The following is a 27,740-nucleotide window of genomic DNA, read 5'->3' as shown; positions in this document are numbered from 1 at the left end:
CAGGTGGTGGAGGGGAGTACGAGGTTCAGGTGAGTGGCCCACACCCTACAGGGAACTACGGGGCTGGTTGTCCCCACAGCAGGCCATGACTCCCCCCCACCCCCCGCTCCCCCACCGCCATCTGGGCCTCTGATTCCTCCCATTATGTGGGTCCACTGGGAGGAGGCCAACTGGAGCTCCTTTGTACCCCTGGGGCTAGGCAGTTCCAGGGCGTGTGGGTGGGGATCTCACAGCCTCTGAAGGACCCCACTGGTCCTGTCTCTACAGGAGGGCTTTGGCTGGACCAATGGAGTGGTCCTGATGCTCCTGGAGCGCTATGGTGACCGGCTGAGCTCCGGCAGCCAGACAAGTTTTCCTGCAGCTCCACTGCCTTACAGCTGCCCTTCTGCTCAGCCTCCTGCTCGGCCTCCTGCCACAGTGATGGGCCTCCTTGCCCCGTGGGCTTCATTAAACTTCTGTGTGAGTACCTACCTTCTCCTGCCTCTTCATCCTCCATCCTCCACCCCCAGCCAGTCCTGGGAGTGGGATCAGGGGAAGGACCCAGAAGTCACGGGTTGGACCCGTTTCCCTCCTAGAACATTAATAAGGAGGAAATCCTGTTCTGTGGGGACACAGCCCCATACCCCATGCAACCTGGCTTCCCAAATATGTACTCCAAATGCTTTATTGTTCTGTTGAGATGCTTACAAATACTGAAAGTCACCCAGCCCTGGTTTCCCAGCTGCAATGGACCCCAAGTGCTGTGAAGGAGGGCAAGGAGATAGGATCAGAAAAAGTATTAAATACTGTCTCCCTGAACTATCCTTTCAAAAGAGTCCAAATTTGAATGCATTAATCTAGATCATTTTATAACCCTGGGCACTTTTGAAAACAATACAGGAATACTGGCCTTTATTTTATCAGCTTTGTTGCTCAGAGAGGAAGAGAGCCCTGCTAAGACCACAGTCACCCCAGAGTGACAGTGTGTGTAAAAGTTGACAGAATTGAAGGGAGTAATATTTCTATGTTAAGAGTTGGAGCCTTAGGGCAGCCCGGGTGGCTCAGCGCTTTAGCACTGCCTTCACGCCCAGGGCAAGTTTCTACAAAAGATCTTAAATCAATAACCTGTCTTCGTATGTTGAGGAATTACAGGAAAGCAAACTAAACCCAAAGCTAGCAGAAGAGAGTAAATGAAAAGTGGGCATAGAGAAATAATATAGAGAATAGAAAATCAGAGAGAAAATTGGGGTACCTGGGTGGCTCAGTAGGTTAAGAATCTGCCTTCAGCTCAGAACATGATCCCAGAGTGCAGAGTAAAGCAAGTGGTTCTCTATAAAAATAAAAAAAAATAAAAATAAAAATAAAAAACATGATCCCAGCATCCTAAGATGGAGCCTTACATGGGCTTCTTTATAGCTACTGAAAAAAATTTGACAAAGACTAAAAGAAGATACAAATAACTAAAATCAGAAATGAAAATGGAGGCAGCCTGGGTGGCTCAGCAGTTTAGGGCCGCCTTTGGCCCAGGGTGTAATCCTAGAGACCCAAGATCAAGTCCCACATCGGGCTCCCTGCATGCTTCTCCTTCTGCCTGTGTCTCTGCCTCTCTCTCTGTTTCTCATGAATAAATAAATAAAATCTTTAAAAAGAATAAAATGGAGATACTATTATGACTTTACAAAATAAAACTGAACATTGTATGCCAACAAATTGGATAACCACTACAAAATGGTCAGATTCCTAGAAACCCACAAATTACCCAAACTGATGCATGAAGAAATAGAAAATTTCAATGGATTTATAACAAGTAAAGAGATTGTAATAAACAACCACCCAACAATGAAACCTCCCCGTGATGGTTAAATTTCTGTATCTACTTGACTAGATGGAGGTACCACAATATTTAGTCAAAAATTATTCTAGATATTTCTATGAAGGCATTTTTTAGATGAGATTAAATCAGGAGACTTTTGAGTAAATTAGCCTGGTCAACCTTAATAAAAATAGCCAATTCATTTATAGGAAAATGCATTGATTTGGAAATAGAGGAATTGCAATTCAGGGCATGCAAACCATAGACAAGTTCAGACAACAAAGGAAAGGAGTGTTATTTTATAGAGGAAAGAAAGATGTTGGGAGGGGCTGTTTGGAATGAAACTCCATTGTGGCAATAGTTGCAAATGAAACTCCATTCCAAACAGAGCAGAAATTCAGGGTTGTAGGGACTTTTCATTGACTGAGTTGTGGTGGTTCTCGTTGGCTGGTTTGTTGCTGGGCAAAGAGAGAACTTTTTCTCCTGCTGAGATATGTAAAGTTAGCTTTGAATGGTGGTACCTCTGTGAGCATGCCCCTTTCAGGACTTCTTTACTGTATCTTTGGGTTTTTTTGTTTGTTTTTTTGTTTAAAATATTTTATTTATTTGTGAGACACAGAGAGAAAGAGAAGCAGAGACATAGGCAGAGGGAAAAGCAGGCTCCATGTAGGGAGAGCAACATAGGACCCAATCCCAGGACTCCAGGATCACGACCCAAGCCAAAGGCAGACGCTTAACAATTTAGCCACCCAGGTGCCCCATCCTGACTGTATTTTGAATGAGATTTTCCGTTCTTATTTCATACCCTCCATATTGTGAGTAGACCTCATCTGATCAGTTGAAGGCCTTAATAGAAGGCCTTAAACACTTACGTCCCCAGAAGAAGAGGGAATTCTGTCAAGAGACTGCCTTTAGACTTCTCCAGGTATCCAACCTGCTGATCTATCTTACAGATTTTGGACTTGCCAACCTCCACAATCATATAAGCAAAAAATTTAAAGCTAAATCTCATTCTTTCTCTCCACATGCACATATATTCTCTAGTTTCTGTTTCTCTGGAAAATCCTAATATAGTCCAAGACCAACATCTTCCTTGGCTAACTCTACCACACACCTAAAGAAAACTTAATGCCAACCCTTCTCAAACTTCCAAAATAGAAGAGGAGGACACACTTCCTAACTCCTCCTATGAGACCAGCAACACTTGAGTCTTGTGCTGTATAAAGATACCACAAGAAAATTACAGCCCAATATTTTATACATATAATGCAAAAATCCTCAACAAAATACTAGCAAACCAGATCCAACAGCATATTAAAAGGATTACACACTGTGCGAGATTTTTCCAAGAATGCAAGGATGGTTCAACATAAGAAAACCAATGTAATGCACTGCATTAACAGAACAAAGGAAAAAAACCCAACATAATTATTGATGCAGAAAAGGCATTTGACAAACCCAACACCCTCCTATGATTTAAAAAAAAATTCTAAAAATGAGGAATAGAAGGGAAGTTCTTCAGAGCAATATAGGGAATTTATGAAAAACTCACATGTACTATTACACTCACTGGCAAAAGACTGAGAGCTTTTCTTTAAAATCAGGAGTGAGATAAGGATGTCTATCTACTTTCACCTCTGCTATTCAGCTAGCCAAAGGAACAAGACAAGAAAAGTGTTCAAATGGAAAAGAAGAATATATCTATTCACAGGTGACATGATTCTATATATAGAAAATCCCAAAGGATCCACAGGAAAGCAGCTGAGTCTGGTAAACAGATTCAGTAAAGCTGAAGATAGAAGATTAATACTCAAAAATCAGTTGCATTTCTATACACCTGCCAAGAACAACCTGAAAAGGAAATTTAAGAAGCCATCCCATATGCAATAACATTTAAAAAGTAAAATACCTAGACTAAACTTATGCAAGGAGATAAAAGACTTCTACACTGAATAATGCAAAAGTCACAGAAGGACATGAATTGTATGATTCCACTTCCATGAAATATCTAGAATACATAAATTCATAGTCACAGGAGATAGAATAGTGGTTTCCAGGGGACCTGGGGAGAGAGAACTGAGGACTTACTGCTCAATGGTTATAGAATGTATCTTTGGGGGATGCCTGGATGGCTCAATTGTTTAGCATCTGCCTTTGGCTCAGGGCATGATCCCAGGGTCCTGGGACCGAATCCTGCATCAGGTTCCCCACAGGGAGCCTGCTTCTCCCTCTGCCTGTGTCTCTGCCTCTCTCTGTGTGTCTCTCATGAATAAATAAATAAAATCTCTTAAAAAAAAAAAAAAGAATACATCTTTGGGGTGATAAAAAAGTTTTGATGGAGTGCCTGGATGCTGCAGTAGGTTAAGCATCTGACTCTTGGTTTTGGCTCAGATTGTGATCTCAGAAAATAAATAAGTCTTTTTTTTTAATTGAAAATAGTGGCAATAGTTGCAAAATACTTTAAATAAAATGTAAATTGAATTCTGCACTTTAAAATGGTTGAAATGCCAGATTTTATGTAGTATCTATTTAACCATAAGAAAAATATTTTTAAGGAGAACCTGGGTGGCTCAATTGGTTGGGCATCTGCTTTCAGTTCAGGTCGTGATCCCAGGGACCTGGGATTGGCCCTGTGTTGGGCCCCTGCTCAGCAGGGAGCCTACTTCTCTCTCTCCCTCTGCTATGCGCCCCCCCCCCCTTGTGCTCTCTGGCTCTCTCTCTGTGTCAGATAAATAAATTTTAAAAATTTTAAATATTTTTTTAAAAGGAAGGAAAGATGCTTATGGATTAGAAGAACAAATATTGTTAAAATGTCTGTACTACCCAGAGAAATCTACACATTCAATGCAATCCCTATCAAAATACCATCAACATTTTTCACAGAGCTGGAACAAATAATCCTAAAATTTGTATGGAACCAGAAAAGACCTCTAAATAGCCAGAGGAATGTTGAAAAAGAAAACCAGGGCACCTGAGTGGCTTAGTCGGTTAAGTGTCTGCCTTTGGTCCTGGGATGAAGCTTCATATCCCTGCTCCCTGCTCCCTGCTCAGTGAAGAGCCTACTTCTCCCTCTCCTTCTGCATGTCTTTCCCTCTGCTTGTGCTCTCTCTGTGTGTCAAATAAATAAATAAATCTTAAAAAAGAAAAGAAAACCAAAACTGGAGGCCTCACAATTCTGGACTTCAAGCTGTATTACAAAGCTGTAATTATTAAAACGGTGTGGTACTAACACAGAAACAGATACATAGATCAATGGAACAGAATAAAGAACCCAGATATGGACCCTCAACTCTGTGGTCAACTAATCTTCGACAAAGCAAGGAAGAACATCCATGGAAAAAAGACAGTCTCTTCCACAAATGTTGTTGGGAATTGGACAGCCACATGCAGAAGAACAAAATTAGACCACTTTTTTACACCAGACACAAAAATAAACTCAAAATGGATGAAAGAGCTAAATGCGAGACACAGGAATCCACCAAAATCCTAGAGGAGAACACAGGCAGTTACCTCTTTGACCTCAGCCACAGCAACTTCTTGCTAGACACATCTCCAAAGGCAAGGAAAACAAAAGCAAAAATGAACTATTGGGACCTCATTAAGACAAAAAGCTTTTGCACAGCAAAGGAAACAGTTGACAAAATCAAAAGACAACCTACAGAATAAGAGCAGATATTTGCAAATGCCCTATCAGATTAAAGGCCTAGTATCCAAGATCTATAAAGAGCCTATCAAACTCAACACCCAAAAAACAATCTGATCAAGAAATGGGTGGAAGACACGAACAGATATTTCTCCAAAGAAGACATACACACAGCTAACAGACACATGAAAAAATGTTCAACATCACTTGGCATCAGGGAAATACGGATCAAATCACAATGAGATACCACCTCACACCAGTCAGCATGGCTAAAATGAACAAGTCAGGAGAGGAGACAACAGGTAGTGACAAGGATGCGAGGAAAGGGTTCACTGTCTTAGGCTGTTGGTGGGAATGCAAGCTGGTGTAGCCACTCTGGGAAACAGTATGGAGGTTCCTCAAAAAGTTAAAAATAGAGCTACTCTACGACCCAGTAAATGTATTACTAGGTATTTACCCAAAGGATACATAGTGATTTGAAGGGGCACCTGCACCCCAGTTTATAGCCAATGTCCACAAGAGCCAAACTATGGAAAGAGCCCAGATGTTTGTTGACAGATGAATGGATAAAGAAGACTTATATATAGATATAGATAGATAGATAGATTAGATAGATATAGATATATACACAAAATGGAATACTATATATACACACACACACACACACACACACACACAATGGAATACTACTCAGCCATCAAAAAAAATGAAATCTTAGCCCGGGAGGCTCAGTGGTTTAGCACCACCTTCAGCCTAGGGCCTGATCCTGGAGACCTGGGATCGAGTCCCATGTCAGGCTCCTTGCATGGAGCCTGCTTCTCCCTCTGCCTGTGTCTCTGCCCCTCTCTGTGTGTGTGTGTGTGTGTGTGTGTGTGTATGTGTGAGAGACAGATAGATAAAATCTTTAAAAAAAAATGAAATTTTACCATTTGCAAAAACATGGTTGGAACTAGAGGATATGTGCTAAGCAAAATAAGTCAGAAAAAGATAATGAAATGATTTCACTCATGTGGAATTTAAGAAACAAAACAGGATCATAGGGGGAGAGAGAGAAAAATAAAATATGAAATCAGAGACAAACCATAAAAGACTCTCAATCATAGGAAACAAACTGAGGGTAGCTGGAGCGGGGGGAGGGGGTGGCTGGGTGATGGACATAAGGCACGTGATGGATGAGCACTGGGTGTTATACAAGATGGATGAATCACTGACCTCTACCTCAAACTAATAATGCACTATATATTAATTGAATTTAAATTTTAAAAATAATATATATAAAGAAAAACAAAGGAAGGAAGTATGTAGCATCTGGAGGCAGAGATGGCTTCCCAGGAGGTGGGCAAACTAACAGGACAGAGGTGGGGAGGGACGGGCCATCTTGTCTGTGGCAGACAAGGCACCACAACCGACACCCTAGACTACAAGCCTGAGTCCTAAGGAAAGGTCACATGGTCACTGATCTCAGACGGTGACCGGCTTATAGCGCACACCTTACCGTGCACACTTCCTCCCCGCAGCCCTGTGTCATCTCAGGCCTGAGCCATCCGTCCTCCAGCACAAGCACCGAGCACCGCTGAGCCTCCTCATGGGCCCCTGCCTCACGTTGCACCTGGGACAGAATCTGGAGCCACTGTATCTGAAACATGAAAGGAAAAGGTAATTCTCTGCAGTGGTGATCTTGGGGCCAGCAGAGCAACTGGCATCTGGTCCCAGATGTGTGACCTAATTATGCCCCTGACACTCATGTGCCTGGAGCCCCACAGCAACCCCACCATGTGACTCAGGGAAGGGCCCACACAGTGGCACCTGCCAAGACTAAAAAGACATGGGAAAGGGGATCCCTGGGTGGCAGCAGTTTGGCGGCTGCCTTTGGCCCAGGGCGTGATCCTGGAGACCCGGGATCAAATCCCACGTCGGGCTCCAGGTGCATGGAGCCTGCTTCTCCCTCTGCCTATGTCTCTGCCTCTCTCTCTCTCTCTCTCTCTCTCTCTCTGTGACTATCATAAATTAAAAAAAAAAAAAAAAGACATGGGAGGAAAAGTACAAGGTTAGGGGGCAGGGGTTGGCCTCTGTGACCTGAGCGCAGGAGTGCAAGCCGCTGTGCACTGTGCGTAGACCTGGCCTGGCGTAGACCTGGCATCCGGCCCCTCTGGCGGCCACGCCTCAAACGTGGACTTTGGCTGCCTTGAGTAGGCAGGTGAATCAGGCTGCACCCCAGCAAGCAAGAGGTATCAGGGCTTACTCCACGGCCACGGCCACAGCCACCACCATGCATAGGAAGTCCTGGGAACTGGGCCTGCTGCTTCTGTTGGGGCTGGGGTCCCAGGGCGCCCTGCCCCCACCCTGTGACAGGTAGGAATGGAGAAGTCAGAGGGAGGGGGCAGGCAGGAAGGCCAGGGCCAGGAGATTGAGATGAGCTCTCCAGCACTGGAGGTCAGCTCTTGGGAGAGAAGGGGAGGGAAGGAAATTAGCTTTCCTTGTGTGGCAGGCTCTGTGCTGGACACCAGGCACCAGACCTCCAGCGCTCGGGAAAGAGCGGGCTGCTGGCTGGCCAGTGTCCTCCCTCCCTCCGCCCCTCGCTCTAGCCTCCTCCTCAAACTCTGCAGGGCTCTCCTCTTAGGAAACTTTCTGCCAGTTTTCTGGCTTCTCCAGCCTGTAGGTGAGAGGCAGTATAAGGGCCTGAAAAGCGCTCCTGAGTTTCACCTCTAGGACCAAGAGCAAGCCAAACCTCTTTCAGAGCCATAGTTCCCATCTCCAAATGAGACAGATAAATGACCCTGTCCTGCCTCCGAGGCTTACAGGGCATCATCCCTTTCTCACTTAAATGGATTTCTTGAGCTCTCTTGGGCTGCAGGAGCGAACAAGAGAAATGAGGTCCCTATCTTCGTGGGCCTTACATAACTGGTAAGGAAAGTCCTGATAGAAGCATACCCAAAAGTAAAAGGAAGTGAGGGAGCTGCTCGGGGTGAGCAGAGGGTGTTTCAGAGAGGACTGCAAGGGAGGGCGTGTGTGTGGAGACGTTTGAGCAGAACTGTGGAGGCAACCGTCTCTGTGCACATCTGGAAGACAGTCCAGGCAGGGAAACTGCAATGCAACGGCTCTGAGGTCATTATTCAAGGGAGGCCTCCATGGCTGGGACAAAGGTAGGAGCAGGCTAGGCAAGAGAGAAGGACCAGGGCTGGGGCGCCGGTGGTAGGACCAGAAAGGTGAGAAGGGGTTCAGTATGGGATATATTTTGAAGGTGGAGCTGATAGGACTTGCTGATGGTTGTGGAATATAAAGGGGAAAGGATTACCTGGAGTGATTCATAGATTTGGTTCTGAGCAATTGTAATAAGGATTTTCAGAGAGGCTGTGTGATCAAGAGTTTTGTCAAGCATGAGGTTAGTTGCCAAAAGTATAGAAAAACTGTGTCTGGGGTCTGTAAGACCACTGCAGCTCCAGTGACTTAGTACTCCCCAGATAGTTACATCCATGGTGACGTTTATTCCAGTGAAGGATAGTGGTTAAAATCAGGAATGGTAAAAGGCTCAGAGGGCAGAGTCCAGGAGGGAAGAAACACAAGTTCCATTCATCTGTATGATTAATTTAATTTTCTTTCTTTTTTTAAAAAAGATTTTATTTATTTATTTTTGAGAGAGAGAGAGAGAGAGAGGCAGAGACACAGGCAGAGGGAGAAGCAGGCTCCCTGTGGCAAGCCTGATATGGGACTCGATCCCAGGACCCTGGGATCACAACCTGAGCCGAAGGCAGATGCTCAACCACTGAGCCACCTGGGTATCCCTAATTTTTTCAGCAACGTATGTGACAATATGCATGAAAGATGGTCAACCAGGAAGCTTACCTGAACCTCACACTCAGGGTTTTCACTGGGACTCAGTGACAGAGGCGTGGAGCATCTGTATGCCCTATCTTACCTAGTCTCTAGGTCTTCAAGTCAGAGTGATATTGGGTGGCCCTCAATCCCTACCATACATCACATTAGTAGCATAAAATATCTGGCATGGCCGAAGGCCCCAGATAAAGCTTTGTCTGGCAGGGCTCCAGCAGATTAGTGCTTATCGCTCAGGAGCTGGGCCCACACCAGACTCTCTCTGAAATGTGTAGGGTTGGAACACAGCAGGCCCACTAAGTCAATCCTTTATGGCACAAGTTACTTGTTGTATAATGAAGCATTTTGTCTGGTTTTCATCCTGGGCTCCTGGGACATGATCTCTAAGCTCTTGGAATTTCCCAAGTGATAGGTTTTGGGTATCCGTGGTGGCACTGATAGTTTATATTAATGGGGTGACTCGTGGGAGCCCCTACATGATCATGCTGATAGGATGTCTCAGGATGGGCATGGCCATACCAGAAAGACTGTGTGAGTAGAGGATTGATGCCTTGGGCCACAGGATGCCAACCCGACCTCCTGACTTCTGGGGCAGAGGGAGCTGAAGACAGCTCAGTCACATGGCCAGTGATTCAACCAACCGTGTGAATGAGACCCCAGTACCAAAACTCTTCACACCAAAACTCAGGGGAGCATCCTGTTTGGTGAGCACTTTGACATACCACGAAGGTGATGTATCCTGATTCTTTGGGAAGAAGATAGGGAAACTTTGCATTCGGGACTGTCCCAGACCTCCTCCTATGTGTGTCTTTGGCTGGTCCTCATTTGTATCCTCATAATAAGCTATAATCGTAAGTATAGTGCTTTCCTGGGTTCTGGGAGTCTGCACATTATTGAACCTGATGGGTTGATTGCAACCTCCAAATTTGTAGCCAGTTGGTCAGAAATGGGCGTAGCTTGGGGACCAGGGAACTGGCAGTGCTAGCTGGAGTGAGGCCTGTCTTGTTGTGGACTGTGCCCATGGCCTGAGCTAATTGGTACCAAGATTGGATTGTAGTATTGCAGATGATGTCAGCAAATGTGTGATTTGCTAGAATGACCTTGATTGGCTGGAACGTGTGGCTCAGGGAAAGCAAGATGAAAGAACAATGGATGAGCATGCTTTGGTTCCTGGATGGCTGTAGGGTCGCCCACGGTTTGGAACAGCAGCTATGTTGTGATCGGTTCCTGGAGGTGAAAGTTATCAATGGAATTTGGAGATGACGGGTCCAACTCCCAGAGTGTTGGCTCACTAGGCGCTTAAGAAAATGAAAAATAATAAGAAAAAATTTAAAAATGCAATCCCTGGGTTATTATTATCCTATAATAGCAAACATGGAAGCGAGAGATGGGCCAAGCTTCTACTCTGGCCAGTCCAAACCTCAGCCTCTCATCTCAGGGCCCCTGCCTAAGGAATGTGAGGGGGAGGATCCCACTTCTGGCTGGCCTGAGGTGCAGCCACAGCCTCAGAGCTGTTTGCAAAGGGGAAAAAATGAATCTAAAACAACAATAATGAAGCAAGCTAGACTGATTTCCAAGAGAACAGAATAGACGGGGAGGGAGCCAATGGACTCATCCCAGCAGGGTGGAATCTTTAAATAGTTATTGAGAAATGGGGTGAATAAAGCAGCTGTGGGTAGAAATGTTAATGCAGCACTTCTTCGAAATTGAGTGGACCAATGGGAGCCCTGGAGGCCCCCAAGATGCAAGGGACCTAAACAAATCTGTTTTAATCACCCTACTTTGAAGGAAATAGGAAAAAAACTTTGCAAGGCAAAGATGATAATGAGAAATCTGACCTCCCACCTCCTAAGGCAAAGGCCCTGCAATTTAATCAAAATTAAGATTGATGAAAAGGTGAGGGTCCCCTAGCTTTGTCTCCTGCTGGGGAGGCAAAGTGTTACACATATGAGCAGGCAAAATGGTCAGAGGGTAGAGAAGATTCTGGACTCTGTGCCCTGGGGTCTCATGCACTATATACCAAAAGCACCAGTGAAGCCCTGAAAGGGGCTACAGTCAGACTGAAAGGACATAAAAATGCAAGAGTTGGTGGGATTAAGGTGACTCTTGGGATGGAAATCGGAATGTTTAGACAGACTATATGTCAAGGGGTTGTTTCTCCTTCTGCTGAATGCTTTTGAGGAGTGGCTATCACGTCTGGCCTGGGATGGCACCTACCCTTCCTAGTACTGTAAAACCCAAACTGTCATGGTTAAGAACACCAGGGTCAAAGGGACTGAGGTGAAAGCTTATTTGGTGTTTGAACACTTTTCACGTGAAGTGATTGCCTCTGTTTTGCTGGATGCGTTACAGGGGCGGATGTTGTGTCGAGAGAGGAATGTTTCCAGTCTCTAGTATTATAAAACAAAAGGCATGTAAATCTACCCATCATGCTATTGCTTCTTGTATGGATAGGACATTCCAACCAGCACCAGTAAGATTGCCTGAGGTCACCCAGATCACATCCTTCTATGGAGCCTATAGGGCACCTTGGGGCCCCTCCCAGCACGCCTGCCAGACTTTGGACTAGAAAAATGTCCATTTAAGAGGCAATTACTAGCTTGTTATCAGGCACTAATTGAGACTGCCCCTCTGAAGGACAGATAATTTTTTTTTTTAAGATTTTATTTATTTGGGGCAGCCCAGGTGGCTCAGCGGTTTAGCACTGACTTCGGCCCAGGGTGTGGTCCTGGAGACCCGGGATCAAGTCCCATGTCAGGCTCCCTGCATGGAGCCTGCTTCTCCCTTTGCCTATGTCTCTGCCTCTCTCTCTCCCTGTCTCTCATGAATAAATAAATAAAAGCTTTTTTTAAAAAAAGATTTTATTTATTTGACAGAGAGCAAGTGAGAGAGCACAAGCAGAGGAGCAGCAGAGGGAAAGGGAGAAGCAGACTCCCTGCTGAGCAGGGAGCCCCATGTGGGACTCCATCTCAGGACCCTGGGATTATAACCTGAGTCAGAGGCAGATGCCCAACCAACTGAGCCACTCAGGCGCCCCAACATAAGATAATCTTAAAGCCAGAAACACCCACAGTATCTTGGGTGATGTTGGAGAAACGATATATGCCTGGAAGAGTTCCATAATGCAGGGGACATGGTCTATGCAGGGGCATGCTGCTGGGGGAACGTAGAACTAACCCCATACTTTTCCTCTAGAACTGACTTTGGAACCAAGTGAGGAGCGCTGGATTCTACTGCCACTTGGATAGTGCCCTATAAACAGCTCTTGGTTCATGGATAGTCCTTCTTCTTCTTCTTTTTTTTTTTTTTTTTTCATTTGTTCATGAGAGACAGAGAGAGAAAGAGGCAGAGACACAGGCAGAGGGAGAAGCAGGTTCCTTGCAGGGAGTCCGATGTGGGACTTGATCCCAGGACCCCGGAATCACGCCCTGGGCTGAAGGCGGCACTAAACCACTGAGCCACCAGGCATCCCTGGATGGTCCTTCCAAGGTGAACAGACAGCACAGGAAGCCTGCCACCCTGACCAAAGATGATAAAACCAGGGGCGCCTGGGTAGCTCAGTTGGTTAAGCATCCAACTCTTGATTTTGGCTGAGGTCATGATCTCAGGGTCATGAGATCCAGCTCCATGTCGGGCTCTATGCTGAGTGTGGAGTCTGTTTCTTCCTTTCCCTCCGTTCATTTGCTCTTTATCTCTCTCAAATAAATAATTAAGATCTTTAAAAAAAAAAAAAAACAGATCAGCTTGGTGGGCTGAACTGCATGTGTACTATTTGTCACTGTGCTTCTACCTACTTTTAGTGGCCACCATCCTGGCCATATGGTGAGGTGGAAGGGCCATGGAAAGTGGTCCACAGCAACAATGCCTGTGCGTGGCACCGGCCTATGGAAGTCCCTGGAAATTTAAGGGGTTTGTTAAAATAGAACACATTGATGCCTATGAGAAGGACCCCCTTCTCAGACTGGAAAATAATTAGGGCCAGCAAGTGGGAATCCCTGTGTGTTCACATGAGGTGGCCACTCATATTCACAAACCAATGAGACATCGAGAGGTTACAGCCATGCAGAGGTGGGCTGAATCTGGATATTCAGCACTTGCCACCTCTGAGGCACAAAATGCCAATAAGAGCTGTCCTGTCAACAAAGGAGATGGGCTACAGGGCAGATTCCCTGGTGAGGCTGGCCAGTGAGATTGATGCTGGCAGGAACAGACACTCAGTGTCAGGTGTAGCAGTACATGCCCAAAATACCATAAAAGGACCAGATCAGAAAATATGGCGCCAATTTGGACACTGAGTTACATTTTCCAGACCAGGGAATACTTTCATCCTCTGATTAATGGTACAATAGAAAGCTGGAATAGACCATTTTTTAAAAAGATTTTATTTATTTATTCATTAGAGACACACAGAGGCAGAGACATAGGCAGAGGGAGAAGCAGGCTCCTTGCCAGGAGCCTGATGTGGGACTCGATCCCCAGCCCCGGAATCACTCCCTAAGACGAAGGCAGATGCTCAACCGCGGAGCCACCCAGACATCCCTGGAATGGACAAATAAAACACTGGTTGTCTGAAGCGGGGAGATGCAGGCATGAAGGGCTGGCTGGCACAACTTCACAGGTGTGTGGGGGGGTCCCACTGGATAGATTCCTCTGCTTTTCTGGGGGAATCTAGGCGAGAAGAGGTAGACAGGAGGCTGGTATGGCCATGAAATTCTTCCCACATGGGAGGAAGACAATGATATGACCATTATTTTCTCTCTCCCCCATGTCACTTCAACCTTCTTTTTTCTACCTGATGCAGAAGGGCCAGGCCCAAGGCAGCAGCTACACGTGTCAGAAGCAGGGATGGTTCCTAGGTAAGAAAATGTAACTCTACCCTTAAACTGCTATGTCCGGATTCCTAAGGTCCTGATGCAGAGCGTTGCGCCTTCACCCCATCTGGCTAAATGGGAGCGTCACTGGAAGCGGCTGTATTTGGGCCTCACTCAGGCCTATGGGTAGGAAGTAAACCCATGTGACACCATGTGAGTGGGAGGGGACCATGGGGGGGCACCTGCCAGACTAGCACTGCTGCCCACAATCTGGGCCAGCAGCCGGACCCAATGTCCTTTCCAAAGGTAGAAAAGTTTGGATATAAATGAAAAGAAGGAGAAACAGTAGCTGAAGGTAAAGAAATGAGTAGTGGAGGAAATCCACTGTTACAGTAACACTTTAAAAAGAGGCTCAGGGATCCCTGGGTGGCGCAGCGGTTTGGCGCCTGCCTTTGGCCCAGGGCGCGATCCTGGAGACCCGGGATCGAATCCCACGTCGGGCTCCCGGTGCATGGAGCCTGCTTCTCCCTCTGCCTGTGTCTCTGCCTCTCTCTCTCTGTATTACTATCATAAATAAACAAAAATAAATTTAAAAAATAAAAAAATAAAAAAAAAAATAAAAAGAGGCTCATAGCAAGAAGTGATGCGGCCTCATGGTTCAGCTACACCTGACGCCTGAAAGGGTGAACACACGTATTGCCGAGACCACTCCTGCTTTGGAACTTGACGAGAGAAAGCGGAAGCCTGCAAACCTGAGTTGGCCTTGTTAGGAGACATTCTCATCATATAATGTGACCCTGGACTAGACTAATCATGATTGTATGAGAGTCTAGTAATGTGCCAACATCTTCTGACTCCTTTTCCAGCTCACATCTACCATAGCGTGATACGGTAAAACACCGGCCTTGTTGGTTACATTACAATATTAATATTGACGGTCAAATGTATTGGGAAACTTAGTTAAAAGCTTCCTATCCCTACCCTAGCTCTGAATGTTTGGTATATTCTTGTGGATACTATTGCTTTATCTGTTATATAAATGCTACAGGAAGTGTAGATGCTCAAGGGATGAATGTTTTGCTAAAAGGGACCATTTGCCACAGATCAGGGGTAACCTGTTGTATAACAAAGAACATGTCAGTCCTTTGACCCAGTTTCCTGGAATGTAACCTCTGAGCTCTTGAAACTTCTCAAGTGATAGGAGAGCCTTGGGCCTTCGGGTAGGCTCTGCTAGTTTACGTTAATGAGGTGACTCATGGTGAGTCCTTAGCCAGTCATGCGAATGAGATGTCTCAGGATAGGACCACTCTGTGCCTGAAAGACTGGCCATGTGATTAGAGGGTTGGTGTTTGGGCCACATGATATCAGCCCAACCTCCAGGGAGGAGAAGATAGCTGAAGATTGAGTTCAATCACATGGCCAATGATTCAATCAATCATACCCATGCAGTGGAACTCTGATTTAAAAAAAAAAACTCTGCACACCAAGGCTCAGTGGAGTGTCCTATTTGGTGAACACATCAAAGTCCTAGGAGGGTGACAGACATGTCCCTATTCCACCGGGAGGAAGACAAAGAAGCTCTATGTTCAGGACCCTCTCAGACCTCACCCTATATGTCTTATAGAAATGAACTGAGTGCAAGGGCAGTTTTATTAGAGACTCTGCTCTTAAGCCTACAGAGTCTACACTAACTTGGGGGTGGTTAGCATCAGAACTTGTCAGTCCACCAGCCCACTGGCTTTGGCCTGGGCTCTCTTTCAGCAAAATCATCATATTCAAGCATCTGCATTGAGTATAGTAATTATGTAATAGATGGATCAGTATATCAGTCTGATTAGGCCCAACCATTGGAGGAGCCAGAGCAGACCAGGGACAGATCGAAACAGCTACTCTAATAACTAGCCTACAAAGCCTTTACATACATTTTTGTATATTTACACTGATTTGATTATTCACTTCCTTCCTTCATTCTTTTTTATTTTATTTTTATTTTATTTTATTTTTTTTTTTTAAGATTTTATTTATTTATTCATAGAGACAGAGAGAGAGGCAGAGGGAGAAGCAGGCTCCATGCAGGGAGCCTGATGTGGGACTCGATCCCAGGTCCCCAGGATCACACCCCAGGCTGCAGGCGGCGCCAAACTGCTACACCACCGGGGCTGCCCCCTTCATTCTTTTTTTAAAGATTTTATTTATTTTGAGAGAGTGAGAGAGAGCATGCAAATGAGCGGGGGAGGGACAAACAGAAAGGGAGAGAGAGAGAATCTCCATGGTGTGGAGCCTGATGTGGGGTTGATCCCAGGACCCTGAGATCATGATCTCCCCTGAAATCAAGAGTCGGACGCTCAACCGTCTGAGCCATCCAGGCACCCCCACTATTTGTATCTTAATGATAAACTTGTGCAGAACTACATAGCACAGAAATTAGCTAAATCCACTTCTTCCTTGGGCCAGTCATTTCCCATTGCTGTTTCATTCTGAGGAGGCTTTAACTCCCTCTCCAAACATATTCAAGCATCAATATCATAATTATCATATGGATTATTTACATAAGGTGGTTGAAGCATACTGATAATACCAGTACTATAGCATATCCTGGCGTGGTCATAGTACAATGGGGTTCCATTACAGAACAAACTGCAAGAGTTACACAGGTACTCCAGGGCCTTCTCTGGATTCAAGCCTTGCTCTTATACCGAATATTATTATGGACAGGCATCATTAGCCATGATCTTATTATGTATTATAGCAAATTATTATTTGTTATTTCTGGGTTCTGAGTCAGTTGGAGGCGAAGCTGGTCACCCTGTCTCAGTTTACAGGCTGGCACTGAGACTGGTCTCCATCATATGCTGTTACACGGCAGGGCAGGCCTCCTTCCTAGGGCAGGACACAGGTGGTATTCAGAATAGTTTCTATCCCTGCTAACTGTATGACAGGGCATGTCTTCTTCTGATCTATTCCTGGAGCAAGGGCAGTCAGAGCGCATTGGGGTAAAGTACAAAAGTCCAGAGAACTAGATTTGCAGGACAAGAAGATTCCCATAAGCATGGCTCTTGAGCCTCAGTAGCCAGTATAGAAGGCCATTGCCTCATGGCTACTCTGGCTTCAATCCACATTAACAATCAGGAGGCTCTGTGGGGTGAGGGTGCAGGCCCCCTCCTGGTGCTGGACCCTGGCATTATCTAGCGTTTTCTGTTGCCATGGCCTGACCCGTTTCACCAAAGCCTCATTGTCTATCCAGCCTGACTCCAGGCCTTTGCTTTCGTTTTGGACAGAACTTCTAATCTGCTTATTCTAGCTAATATTTTTGCCCCTGAATGCCTCTCCTCATTAAAAGTAAATTCAGTTTGTTCCATAATGGGGGACCTATCTCCCCTAAACCCTTTCCAAGCTTGGTGCAGAGCCTGACACAGGGCTGGATCTCACAACCATGAGATCATGACCTGAGCCAAAATCAAGAGTCGGACACTTAACCAACTCAGCCACCCAGGTACGCCCCCTACCCCCAGATTTTTCATGTCTCACAGTCCAGTGTTTAATCTACCATGTATGTTGTTGCCATTAGATACTAAGAGCCTGAGTGCAGCTTGGAGACATGTTTGATACCCAGAAATGGTGGGTCACCCATATGAGGATGAAATGAGTGATAGTCATGCCTAGGTGCAATTTATTTTGAGTATGCCGTAAGGCCTCCCATGGCCTTCCTCATCTCAGGATGAGGCTTTTCCCCAGAAGGATTTGGATGTACTATATGATACCTACTGTTTTCATCCCACAAGAAATCCATGTTTCCCCTTCTGTTTAGTAGTATTCTATTCACAAAAACAAGGGTGATCTGCATTTGTGCATATAGCACATGGCACATGCTGCTATGTTTTGTCCATTAAAATCAGGGGATTTTATTTTTATTTTTATTTTTTTATTTTTATTATTTTTTAAGATTTTATTTATTTATTCACGATAGACATAGAGAAAGAAGCAGAGATACATGCCGGGAGCCTGACATGGAACTCGATTCCGGGACTCCAGGATCACGCCCTGGGCCAAAGGCAGGTGCCAAACCGCTGAGTCATCCAGGGATCCCCGGGAGATTTTTTTTTTTGGTGTGGAGCCCAGCATAGGGCTTGAACTCATGACCCTGAGATCAAAACCGGAGCTGAAATCAAGAATCAGATGCTTGGTCCACCTGGGTGGCTCAGTTGGCTAAGCATCTAACTCTTGATTTCAGCTCAGGTCATGATCTCAGGGTCAGGAGATTGAGCCCTGCATCAGGCTCCACACACCACACAGAATCTGCTTGATATCCTTTCTCTCTCTCCCTCCACCCCTCCCTGTGCACACTCACTCTCTCCCTTTATCTCTGATTTAAAAAAAAAAAAAAGATGCTAGATGCTCAGCTGACTGAGCCACCCAGACACCCCCCATATCAGCAGCCTTTCTAAGTATTTGATTTTCAAAGTTTATAGTTACACAGCAATCTGCCAAGAGTTATAAACTACCCAGTGAAAGTAGTTCCAGGAAGTTCCTTCCCAAATGATCCTTTGTAGTAGGTGTAGTCTAAAAATTTGATGTCGAAAGACACTGGCCAGTCACTAGGGTCACCTTTGGTCATCAACAGCACAGTTCAGCATCACATCCTCAGCCGGAATGTCTCCCAGAGCCATGCCAGTCGTGTTCGCAGGCTTCCATTCAACGTCAGCAGGCTCCAAAGGCAGGGTGAGCATGGCAGGCACAGGGCATGCCCATGCATTTCACGTATCCGCTATGATTGTGCTAAGGACCATGGTAACCTCTTGCTCTCCCCAGGCACCCGTGGCACGCTCAATTACCCATTTTCATTGAACACCCACTTATTCATCTCTTTGCCTTCAGCTGCATTTCCTCCTCTCCGTTTGGCATTGATTTTTCACTCCACCTTTCCCCCTTTGGAAGGGACGTCAGCTTCAGCCACCCTACCCATCCAGATCTCCAGCAGCACAGCCAGCCTTGGGAGTGTCGCCCCTAGTCCTCGTGCATCCATATAAGATAGAGTTATGCAGCCCGGAACAAGTGGCTGTTCCCCACTCCCCCAGGCCTGTACAGCTGAGTTCACTGTTAGCACAGTGAGGGCACAACCCGCCCCATTAGGCCCTTGGGAATTCTGGCACAAGGATTTGAAAAGAGAACTACAGTCTTGCTTGGGGATCATTCATGCTTCTGGCACCGCAGTGGCAGTCGGGTCCTTGGAGGCTAAAGGTAAGTTGAGATGCAGTGGGAAGGAATTGTATAGTCCTGCCACCAGCCTCTCTTCCTGTCCCCCAGAAAAGTAGCCGAATCTATCCAGTAGATAGCCTCCTTTGGCCCCCATCCCATGTTCAGTGTGAGCACCTACTTGTGACATTGTGTAAGCCTGCCCTTCAAGCTTTTTTCTCTCCCTGTTTCAGAGAACAGGTGTTTCTTTTTTAAATTTTTTAAAGATTTTTTTTAAGATTTTGTTTATTTATTCATTCATGAGAGACACAGAGAGAAAGAGAGGCAGAGACACAGGCAGAGGGAGAAGCAGGCTCCATGCAGGAAGCCCGACGTGGGACTCGATCCCGGGTCTCCAGAATCAGGCCCTGGGCTGAAGGCTGCGCTAAACTGCTGAGCCACCCGGGATGCCCTGTTTCTTTTTTTTAAATACAGATTTTATTTATTTGAGTGAGAGCAGGAGCAGGGGGTAGTGGGAGAGGGAAAGGGAAAAGCAGACTCCCTGCTGACTGGGGAGCCTGATGTGGGCTCGATCCCAGGACCCTGGGATCATGACCTGGCTGAAGGCAGATGCTTCACTGACTGAGCCGCCCAGGTCCCCCCCAGACAACAAATGTTTCAGTTGTCTGTTCTGGTTGTGTATCAAGCCAGCGCTCTGAGGGTGACATGCAGCACACTGTGTCCATTTGGTGTGATATCTCTTAGCCGGGGTGGGAACTATGGGCTGACTGGATCGGCACAGTATCTTCTGTTCCGATACAGTATTATAAGCATATTTGTCTACAATGAAGTAAGCAAAGCTACTTTAATGGGCCCCTTGAATTTCCAGAGTGATTTCCTGAGGCTCATGCCCCATGCGGGCATCTCCTTTCCCAGCCCAGTTTTTCCCTGCCCGAGAGTCAATAAAAACCCCAACACAGGGGTGCTTGCGGGGCTCAGTGGGCTAAGTGTTCAACTCTTGATCTTGGCTCAGGTCCTGATCTCAGGGTCATCGGTTCAAGCCCTGTGTTGGGCTCCATGCTGGGCATGGAATCTATTTAAAACAGAATCAACATAGGAGCTTTTTGCTTTCAATTTTCCATCGCTGCAAGGGAAAGAGCATGCAGTGTAGCCCCCTGAGCTGATTTGTTCTTGCAGAGATTCCCAGGAGTCGGTCAGAGTGCAGTGGCCTTGCAGACGAGATACGGTCTGTGGGCCTCGCACTGCCATCGGTAGCAAAGCAGCTTTCTTTTGGTCACGGAGAGCTGCCACAGCGGCTCCTCGGGTGCTTCCCGCAGCCCTGCAGAGGGTGGGGGGAAGGAGGCCACCTGCCCATGTGGTCCCCACGTAGCACCGTCCCATGTAAACCCTTACCATGTACTAAGGAACTCTTGGGGGAACCGCCTTCTTTACCAGAGTGTTTCTCTGACATCACCCGGGACACCATTCAGGATTATCTGCTGTTCTCCAGTCACAGAAGTGGTTTCCATAAACACCCAATAGCAGGCTAGTGATTGTCTCCACAGTGATTTGTATCATACGCCACATTCGAGAATTTTCTGGGCCAAGGGCTCAGCAATTGCCCCTGGGTGTAACTTACAGGATTTCGCCTTAAGCCCTCCGGTCAGGTTCACAGGGGCCAGGCTGGCCGAGGCTGTACAGACTTGGCCTCACCCCTCCTAACGTGTCACCAATTAAAGGGCTCTTGTCCTTTGTCCATTGGGTCTCCCACACAGTTCCCAGTTACCAACCAGTGTGGGCTCAGGCACTTGTTCAGGTCCTTTACTGCAGGGGGCGCTCCTCATTTCTCTCAGCTGGGTAGGTCACCACCACCCACAAACCCCTCTCACACCTGGGCACACACATGCATGGGCACACTCACGCACGGACCCAGTCCGGGCCAGCAATGTGCCCAGGCTCCAGCCTTCCTACTCCCCTCCCCGGCACCACCTGCAGCCAGATTTACTGCCACGGGGAGCTCCTGCACCAAGTTCAGATGGCCAAGCTCTACCAGGATGACAAGCAATTTGTGGACATGCCGCTGAACTCGGCTCCAGGTGAGGCACCCGGGGGGCACCCGACCTCCTGAACCTTCTACATCAAAGATGACAGAGGGCAAGAGCAGGCAGAGAGAGAGCCTCTCCATCAGGGAGGGGCTCCTGGGGTCCAACTGATCCGTCCTTGCCCCTGTACCCCAGACCAGGTTCTGCAGCGCTTCCGCGAGCTGGCCGCCACCCACAACCAGAGCATCCCCCTAGAGCAGCTGCGGGCCTTCATCCAGGAGCACTTCCAGGCCGGGGGGCAGGAGCTGCAGCCCTGGACTCCCGAGGACTGGAAAGACAGGTACCACCTAGACGGAAAAACAGGAGGGGGCCTTTCAGATAGGCCTGCCTCCCTCAACCCCATGGGGTCCGTGTTCTCCCAGCCCCCAGTTCCTGCAGAAGATCTCGGACCCCAAGCTGCGAGCCTGGGGAGGGAAGCTACACGAGCTCTGGAAGAGACTGGGAAAGAAGGTATCAACATCCTGGGCCTTAGCCAGGGGATGGAGTAAGGAGGGACAGGGGGATGCCAGCTTGGGGCCCACATTGTCCTTAGAGCACAGACTGGGACCCCACCATCGGGTCCTTGAATGGAGCCTCTAGAAAGAATTTATGGAGAGGGAGACATGAACATCTACTTCTAACTTCTCATTTCTTCCTGAAGCCCTCACTGTCCTCCACCCCCCCCCCCCACCCCGGGCAAACCTAGCCTGTCTGCCTCCTCCAGGCTGCCCAGCTAGGCTCACTCTTCCTGAGGAAATCAGGTCAGGCCTGTGCTCTGGAACAGTTGTCGTTGCTGAATGTGGCTTGTGGTCAGCACAGTCTTTTAGACGCTTCTCTCCTTTGAGGCTCAGGGAAGGCAGTGGTTTGCCCAAGGCTGCACAGCATCTGTCCTCCCAGAGGATGGGGGCCCTGGGTCTCTGGGGCCTGGCTTGGCGGTGGCAGCAGAGATGGGGAAGGGTCCTAATGATAGCCACTGCTTGGTGAGCACCTGCCAGTGCCAGGCTGAGTTAGCAGGGACCCCAGAGGCCAGCATGGGGGGCCGAGCAGACCAGGCTCCCAGGGCCTCAGGCCTTGGCCAAAGCCACACGGCTGACCCGCCCCAGAGACAGCACCCATGCCCGGCTGCCTGGCTCCAGAGCCCAGAGCTGCCAGGGCCTCCACGGCCCGGCCTCCTCCAGCCTCGACACCGTGGGGGCCGCGGGGGCCCTGTGCCCTCTCCCCTGACCGCAGGTGAAGCCCGAGGTCCTCAGCCACCCGGAGCAGTTCTCTCTCATCTACGCAGCACACCCCTTCATCGTGCCTGGGGGGCGCTTCACCGAATTCTACTACTGGTGAGGGGCCAGGGCTGCAGGGGGAGCCCAGGGCAGGAGGCCGTCCTGAGCAGGGGGGGCACCCTGACTGGCCCGGGGGTGCAGGGGTGGCTGAGCTGTCCCTTTCCCCAGGGACTCCTACTGGGTGATGGAAGGGCTGCTCCTCTCCGAGATGCCCGGGACGGTGAAGGGCATGCTGCAGAACTTCCTGGAGCTGGTGCGAATGTAAGAGGGGGCGGGCACCCCAAGGCTGGGGCAGAGGAGCCCGTGGGTGGGCCTTGGCCTCGGCCGCGGGGCAGAGGCACCCAGCAGGCCCCCTTGTTGGCAGCTACGGCCACGTCCCGAACGGGGCCCGCGTGTACTACCTGCAGCGGAGCCAGCCCCCGCTCCTGACCCTCATGATGGACCGCTACGTGAGCCACACCAACGACACGGCCTTCCTCCGGTGGGCGCCCCGTCCCCCCGCCGCCCCGCACGCCCCCTCCCCAGGACCTCCCAGGGCGGGCCTCAGGGCGCGGGCCTGGGCTGAGGTGGGGCCTGGCTCCTGTCCCAGGGACAGCATCGGGACCCTGGCCTTGGAATTGGACTTCTGGACGCAGAACAGGATCGTCTCTGTGAGCTCGGGGGGGAAGAGCTACGTCCTGAATCACTACGCCGTCCCTTATGGGGGACCCAGGTAAGGAGCTGCCTGCCAGCCTCTCAGGCTCCTGCTGTTCACCTGGTTTGAGGGCCAGGGACGGACCCCGACTCTCGGAGACTGATGCTGAAAGCCCTGGGCGATCCAGGGCCCACGAAGGGCGATCCAAGGGCAGGTGAGGCAGCAGGGCTCAGCCTCCAGCTTGGGCTCAGAGCCTCCTAGCACTGGGACCCCCACTTTCCTCTTCCAGGCCAGAGTCCTACAGCAAAGATGCCGAGCTGGCAAACACGTTGCCGGAAGGTGAGCAGCAACAAGGGCAGGGATCGGGGCGGGGCTGGGGCCTGGTGTGGTGTGTCAGACCCTGGGCCCCCTCCCCGGCTGCCTTGTCCTCACAGGGGACCGGGAGACCCTGTGGGCTGAGCTCAAGGCTGGAGCTGAGTCTGGCTGGGACTTCTCTTCACGGTGGCTCGTTGGAGGCCCAAACCCCAAATTGCTCAGCAGCACCCGGACCAGCAAATTCGTGCCTGTTGACCTCAATGCCTTCCTGTGCCAGGCAGAGGAGCTGATGAGCAACTTCTATTCCAGCCTGGGTGAGTGCGCCAGTGGGAGGAGGGAGCAGGGGGTGCTCGTCCAGCTTGGGTCCTGCCTCAGCCTCGGCCGTGGGGGAAGGGCCTCCAGCCTCCCAGCCTGCTCTGTACCTCACCCCTAGGGCAGGAGTACAAAGGAAGCCCACTCTCTCCTCGCTCTCCCTTTCTGACTGGGAGGGACTTCTTGGGTCTGAGAGGACACCTGAGTCCACACATTCAAACTCCCTCCATTCTCTCTCCCTAAACAATTGCCCTTGCACTTGTCAGAGCTGGGGGGATACACGTGGCCAGTGCTCTCCTAGGACTGACCTGGGAACTGGCCACAGCAGCAACTGGGAGCCCTATGGGGCCACGTGCTCAGGAAATCCTAAGTCCTAGAGGCCAGAAATGTGGGTTCCAAGTACACATGTCCCCTTGCTGTCAGGACTTCTAGCCCTTGGGGAGGACAACAGGAGGAAGCCACAGTAGACTTCTCTTGAAGGCATGGGACCCAAGCGCAGCCACCCTGGTTGGTTGCTCAGCCTAAAGACAGTGTCACCTCAGGGAACAGCGTCCAAGCCACAAAATACAGAAATCTGTGGCAACAGCGCTTGGCTGCCATGAAGGCCATCCTGTGGGATGAGGAGAAAGGTGCCTGGTTTGACTATGATCTTGAGAACAGAAAGAAGAACCTAGAGTTTTACCCATCCAACCTCACTCCTCTCTGGTCTGGCTGTTTCTCTGACCCGAACGTCGTGGACAAGGTTCTGAAATATCTGGAGGTGAGGGGGGCAGCAGGGCGGGCTGGTACACTGCGGGCAGGACCACCTGCTCTCTCCCTGACTCTGAGCTAGTGACCTCTGGCAAGGGGCAGCCACCCCCTCCTGCTCCACCCCTCGGTCTGAGCCTGCGGGTCCCACTGGAGCCACCAGGGAGCAGCTGCGAGCCAAGAGAAAAGCCCAAGAAGGGGGACACCTGGCTTTAGGGGCGCCCAGCCAGCCTCTTGGCTCCTCATCCAGACCCCATCCAGTCATAGGAATGTCCGGAACCTTTCAGGACAGCCAGATCTTGACCTACCAGTACGGGATCCCGACCTCTCTCCAGAACACAGGCCAGCAGTGGGACTTCCCCAATGCCTGGGCCCCCCTGCAGGACCTGGTCATCAGAGGTAGGGAGGCAGGGATGGGGCATAACCCAGGGCCTTACCCCTTGCACCTTGCTGACCCCTTGGGTCAGCCTCCCGGTACTGGGGAGGTGTGAACAAAAGCCATGGGGGCCTTTCTCTGGCTCTTCTGTTCTCTGGTTTCCTACCCGGCAGATATTTGTGTCCACCCTCACCTGTCAGGGGAACCAGCCCTCCTTTCTCCCTCCAAACTTGGGCCCTGGGTGAGGAACACATTGGCTTTTCACGGGGTTCACGAGGGAGGTCTTAGGGCCCGGGCCTCTTTCTCTCTCCTTGGAGAGAGTAAGGCTCAGGCCTCAGCTGGCCCTGGGATGAGGACTCAGGAGATTCAGGGTCCTGCCTGGGGTGGGGTCCAGGTCTGGCCAAGTCTCCCTCACCTCGGGCCCAGGAAGTGGCTTTCCAGCTGGCTCAGAACTGGGTCCGAACCAACTTTGAGGTCTACTCCAGGGACTCGGCCATGTATGAGAAGGTGAGCTGCTCCTGAGCCCAGACCCTCCTGGGGCTCCTCCCCCTGGGGAGCAGGGGTAGGGGAGTGGGGGGCGGGGATCGCCAGGCTTTGCAAAGCCCAGGGACAGTGGTGACGCCCGGTGGTCATTCTCAGGCACTGCAGGGGCGGGAGCTACAGGCCAGAGCCCCTTCTCCCAAGGAGGCTCACATGTGTTGCTCCCCCTGGAGGGCTGGGATGGGGAGCCTGGGGGCCTTGCCGACCTTACAGCCTGTCCTTCTGTTTCCAGTATGACATCAGCAATGGTGGTCAGCCAGGTGGTGGAGGGGAGTACGAGGTTCAGGTGAGTGGCCCACACCCTACAGGGGACTTTGTCCCCACAGCAGGCCATGACCCGCCCCCCAACCCTCATCTGGGCCTCTGATTCCTCCCATTATGTGGGTCCACTGGGAGGAGGCCAACTGGAGCTCCTTTGTACCCCTGGGGCTAGGCAGTTCCTGGGCGTGTGGGTGGGGATCTCACAGCCCCTGAAGGACCCCACTGGTCCTGTCTCTCCAGGAGGGCTTTGGCTGGACCAATGGAGTGGTCCTGATGCTCCTGGAGCGCTATGGTGACCGGCTGAGCTCAGGCAGCCAGACAGTTTTCCTGCAGCCCCACTGCCTCACAGCTGCCCTTCTGCTCAGCCTCCTGCTTGGCCTCCTGCCACAGTGATGGGCCTCCTTGCCCCGTGGGCCTCATTAAACTTCTGTGTGAGTACCTACCTTCTCCTGCCTCTTCATCCTCCATCCCCCAGCCAGTCCTGGGAGGGTCCCAGAAGTCATGGGTTAGACCCGTGTCCCTCCTGGAACATTAATAAGGAGGAAATCCTGTTCTGTGGGGACACAGCCCCATACCCCATGCAACCTGGCTTCCCAAACACGTACTCCAAATGCTTTATTGTTCTGTTGAGATGCTTACAAATACTGAAAGTCACCCAGCCTGGGGCCCAGCAGCCACAGCCCAGTGGTGGGCAGGGAGGTGGGCTTAGTGTTAAGGCGTGAAGGGCCAAAGCCAGGCAGCTGGTGGCCTGGTCCTCTGCTCTCCATTTCTGTCACCCTTCTGATGCTGAAGGGAGGGCAGCCACACCTCAGGATCCTCTCCCTCTGCTGCCTCCTCTCCTGCTCAGGTTCTCCCTGGAGTGTCTGAGAAGCCCTCCAACCCTGTTAGAAACCCAGCCTGTACAGAACCCGTGTAGCCGCCGTTCCCAACAGCTCCCCTCCTCTTCCAGTCTCTGGATGTAGGAGCTTCGTCCCTTCTGGCTCTAAGCAAGGCACGAGTGGAAGGGAGAGGGCTGGGCTGGGGGGCCACAGGCTGTGCATCAGGGCCTGGAGACACAGGTGGAGGGCGAAGAGGGGGTGTCTGGTCCCTTCCCCCGCTCCCAGCGTGAGATGCACAAGGTCCTGGGCTGGAGAGATGGCAGGACGTACCCTCAGGTGGGCCCACAGTAGAAGCATGGGCGGAGGCAATGAGTATGTAACCATGGCGGTGAAGCAGTCACTATGGAGATCAGAGTTTGGGGTCTGCAAAAAGGGGGTGGGGCTGGGACCTCAAGGATGACACCTGAGGTCTCTGGCCCTTGAACAAAGTAATAAAATGCAGGAGAGCAGGGTGGAGCGGGGTTTGACAAGTGCACCGCCTGAGCTGGTTCCCCACTCTGGATGTGGCTCTCCTCAGCCCCCGAGGCCCCTGCAAAGGGGGGCTGAGGCAGGAGGGGATCTTTGGCAGATTCTGGTACCATAATTTATCCTTTGCAAAAGAGAACACAGGCTGGGGAGCGCAGGGCCAGTCAGAGCTCAAGGCCCCCTCTGCACTGGCTCCTCAGCCCGGGCAGGCCTGGGCCAGGACCCCGAAGGGTTATTGCAAATTCTGAGTTCCCAGGAGCCTCCCCACTTTTTATCCATTGGCCGGTACGTTAGGGGCCTGAGCTCCTTACAGAAGAGCACGCAGTCTGGTACAGGAGCCCCAGCGGCGCTCCACCCTCCTAGGGCCCGGGGAGCGCTCCCGCGTGGCCTAGGGCCCAGGGTGCAGCTCTGTCTCCGGGGGCAGCAGGGGGGCTGGCCCCAGGGTCCGGGAGGCCCGCCGACCACAGTCAGTTCATGAACTGAGTGTAGCCCTCCGCTCCCGTGACGATGACGTCCATCCAGATGCGCATGGCCTCTGCAGACGGGGCCACCATGTAATACAGCCGGTCGTGGGTCTTCACACAGAAGGTGAGGGCTGGGTTCGGGCT

The 27,740-nt window shown here is 50.0% G+C and overlaps 2 protein-coding genes across 24 annotated transcripts in view; one reads left to right on the top strand and one right to left on the bottom strand.

The window, feature by feature from the left end:
• The first annotated feature begins 331 nt into the window (after positions 1–331).
• On the top strand, positions 332–27,023 carry TREH (trehalase). Of its 4 annotated transcripts, XM_077893762.1 has the most exons (16): positions 332–459; positions 6,953–7,091; positions 21,245–21,345; positions 21,487–21,631; positions 21,714–21,801; positions 22,561–22,661; positions 22,773–22,865; positions 22,969–23,085; positions 23,194–23,316; positions 23,528–23,577; positions 23,673–23,867; positions 24,408–24,625; positions 24,900–25,011; positions 25,383–25,495; positions 25,761–25,814; positions 26,030–27,023. In XM_077893762.1, the coding sequence occupies exons 2-16, from the start codon at positions 7,021–7,023 to the stop codon at positions 26,180–26,182; spliced, it is 1,734 nt and encodes a 577-aa protein (XP_077749888.1). In that variant the 5' UTR covers positions 332–459; positions 6,953–7,020; the 3' UTR covers positions 26,183–27,023. The 4 variants fall into 4 exon arrangements, with proteins under 4 accessions (XP_077749888.1, XP_077749887.1, XP_077749889.1 ...); XM_077893761.1 differs by lacking the exons at positions 332–459; positions 6,953–7,091 and adding an exon at positions 7,605–7,787; XM_077893763.1 differs by lacking the exons at positions 332–459; positions 6,953–7,091 and adding an exon at positions 18,517–19,315.
• Positions 26,388–27,740, bottom strand: part of PHLDB1 (pleckstrin homology like domain family B member 1) — a 46,876-nt gene continuing 45,523 nt past the window's right edge. For all 20 annotated transcript variants that reach the window (XM_077893744.1, XM_077893743.1, XM_077893738.1 and 17 more), the window contains one exon: positions 26,388–27,740. In XM_077893744.1, coding sequence (XP_077749870.1) covers positions 27,600–27,740 — 141 coding nt within the window. In that variant the 3' untranslated portion in view covers positions 26,388–27,599.

This window comes from Canis aureus, chromosome 3 (genome assembly GCF_053574225.1).
Source record: "Canis aureus isolate CA01 chromosome 3, VMU_Caureus_v.1.0, whole genome shotgun sequence".
Taxonomy (NCBI): domain Eukaryota; kingdom Metazoa; phylum Chordata; class Mammalia; order Carnivora; family Canidae; genus Canis; species Canis aureus.
Note: the sequence above shows the minus strand (reverse complement) of the source record. Positions and strands in the feature narration are given on the sequence as shown.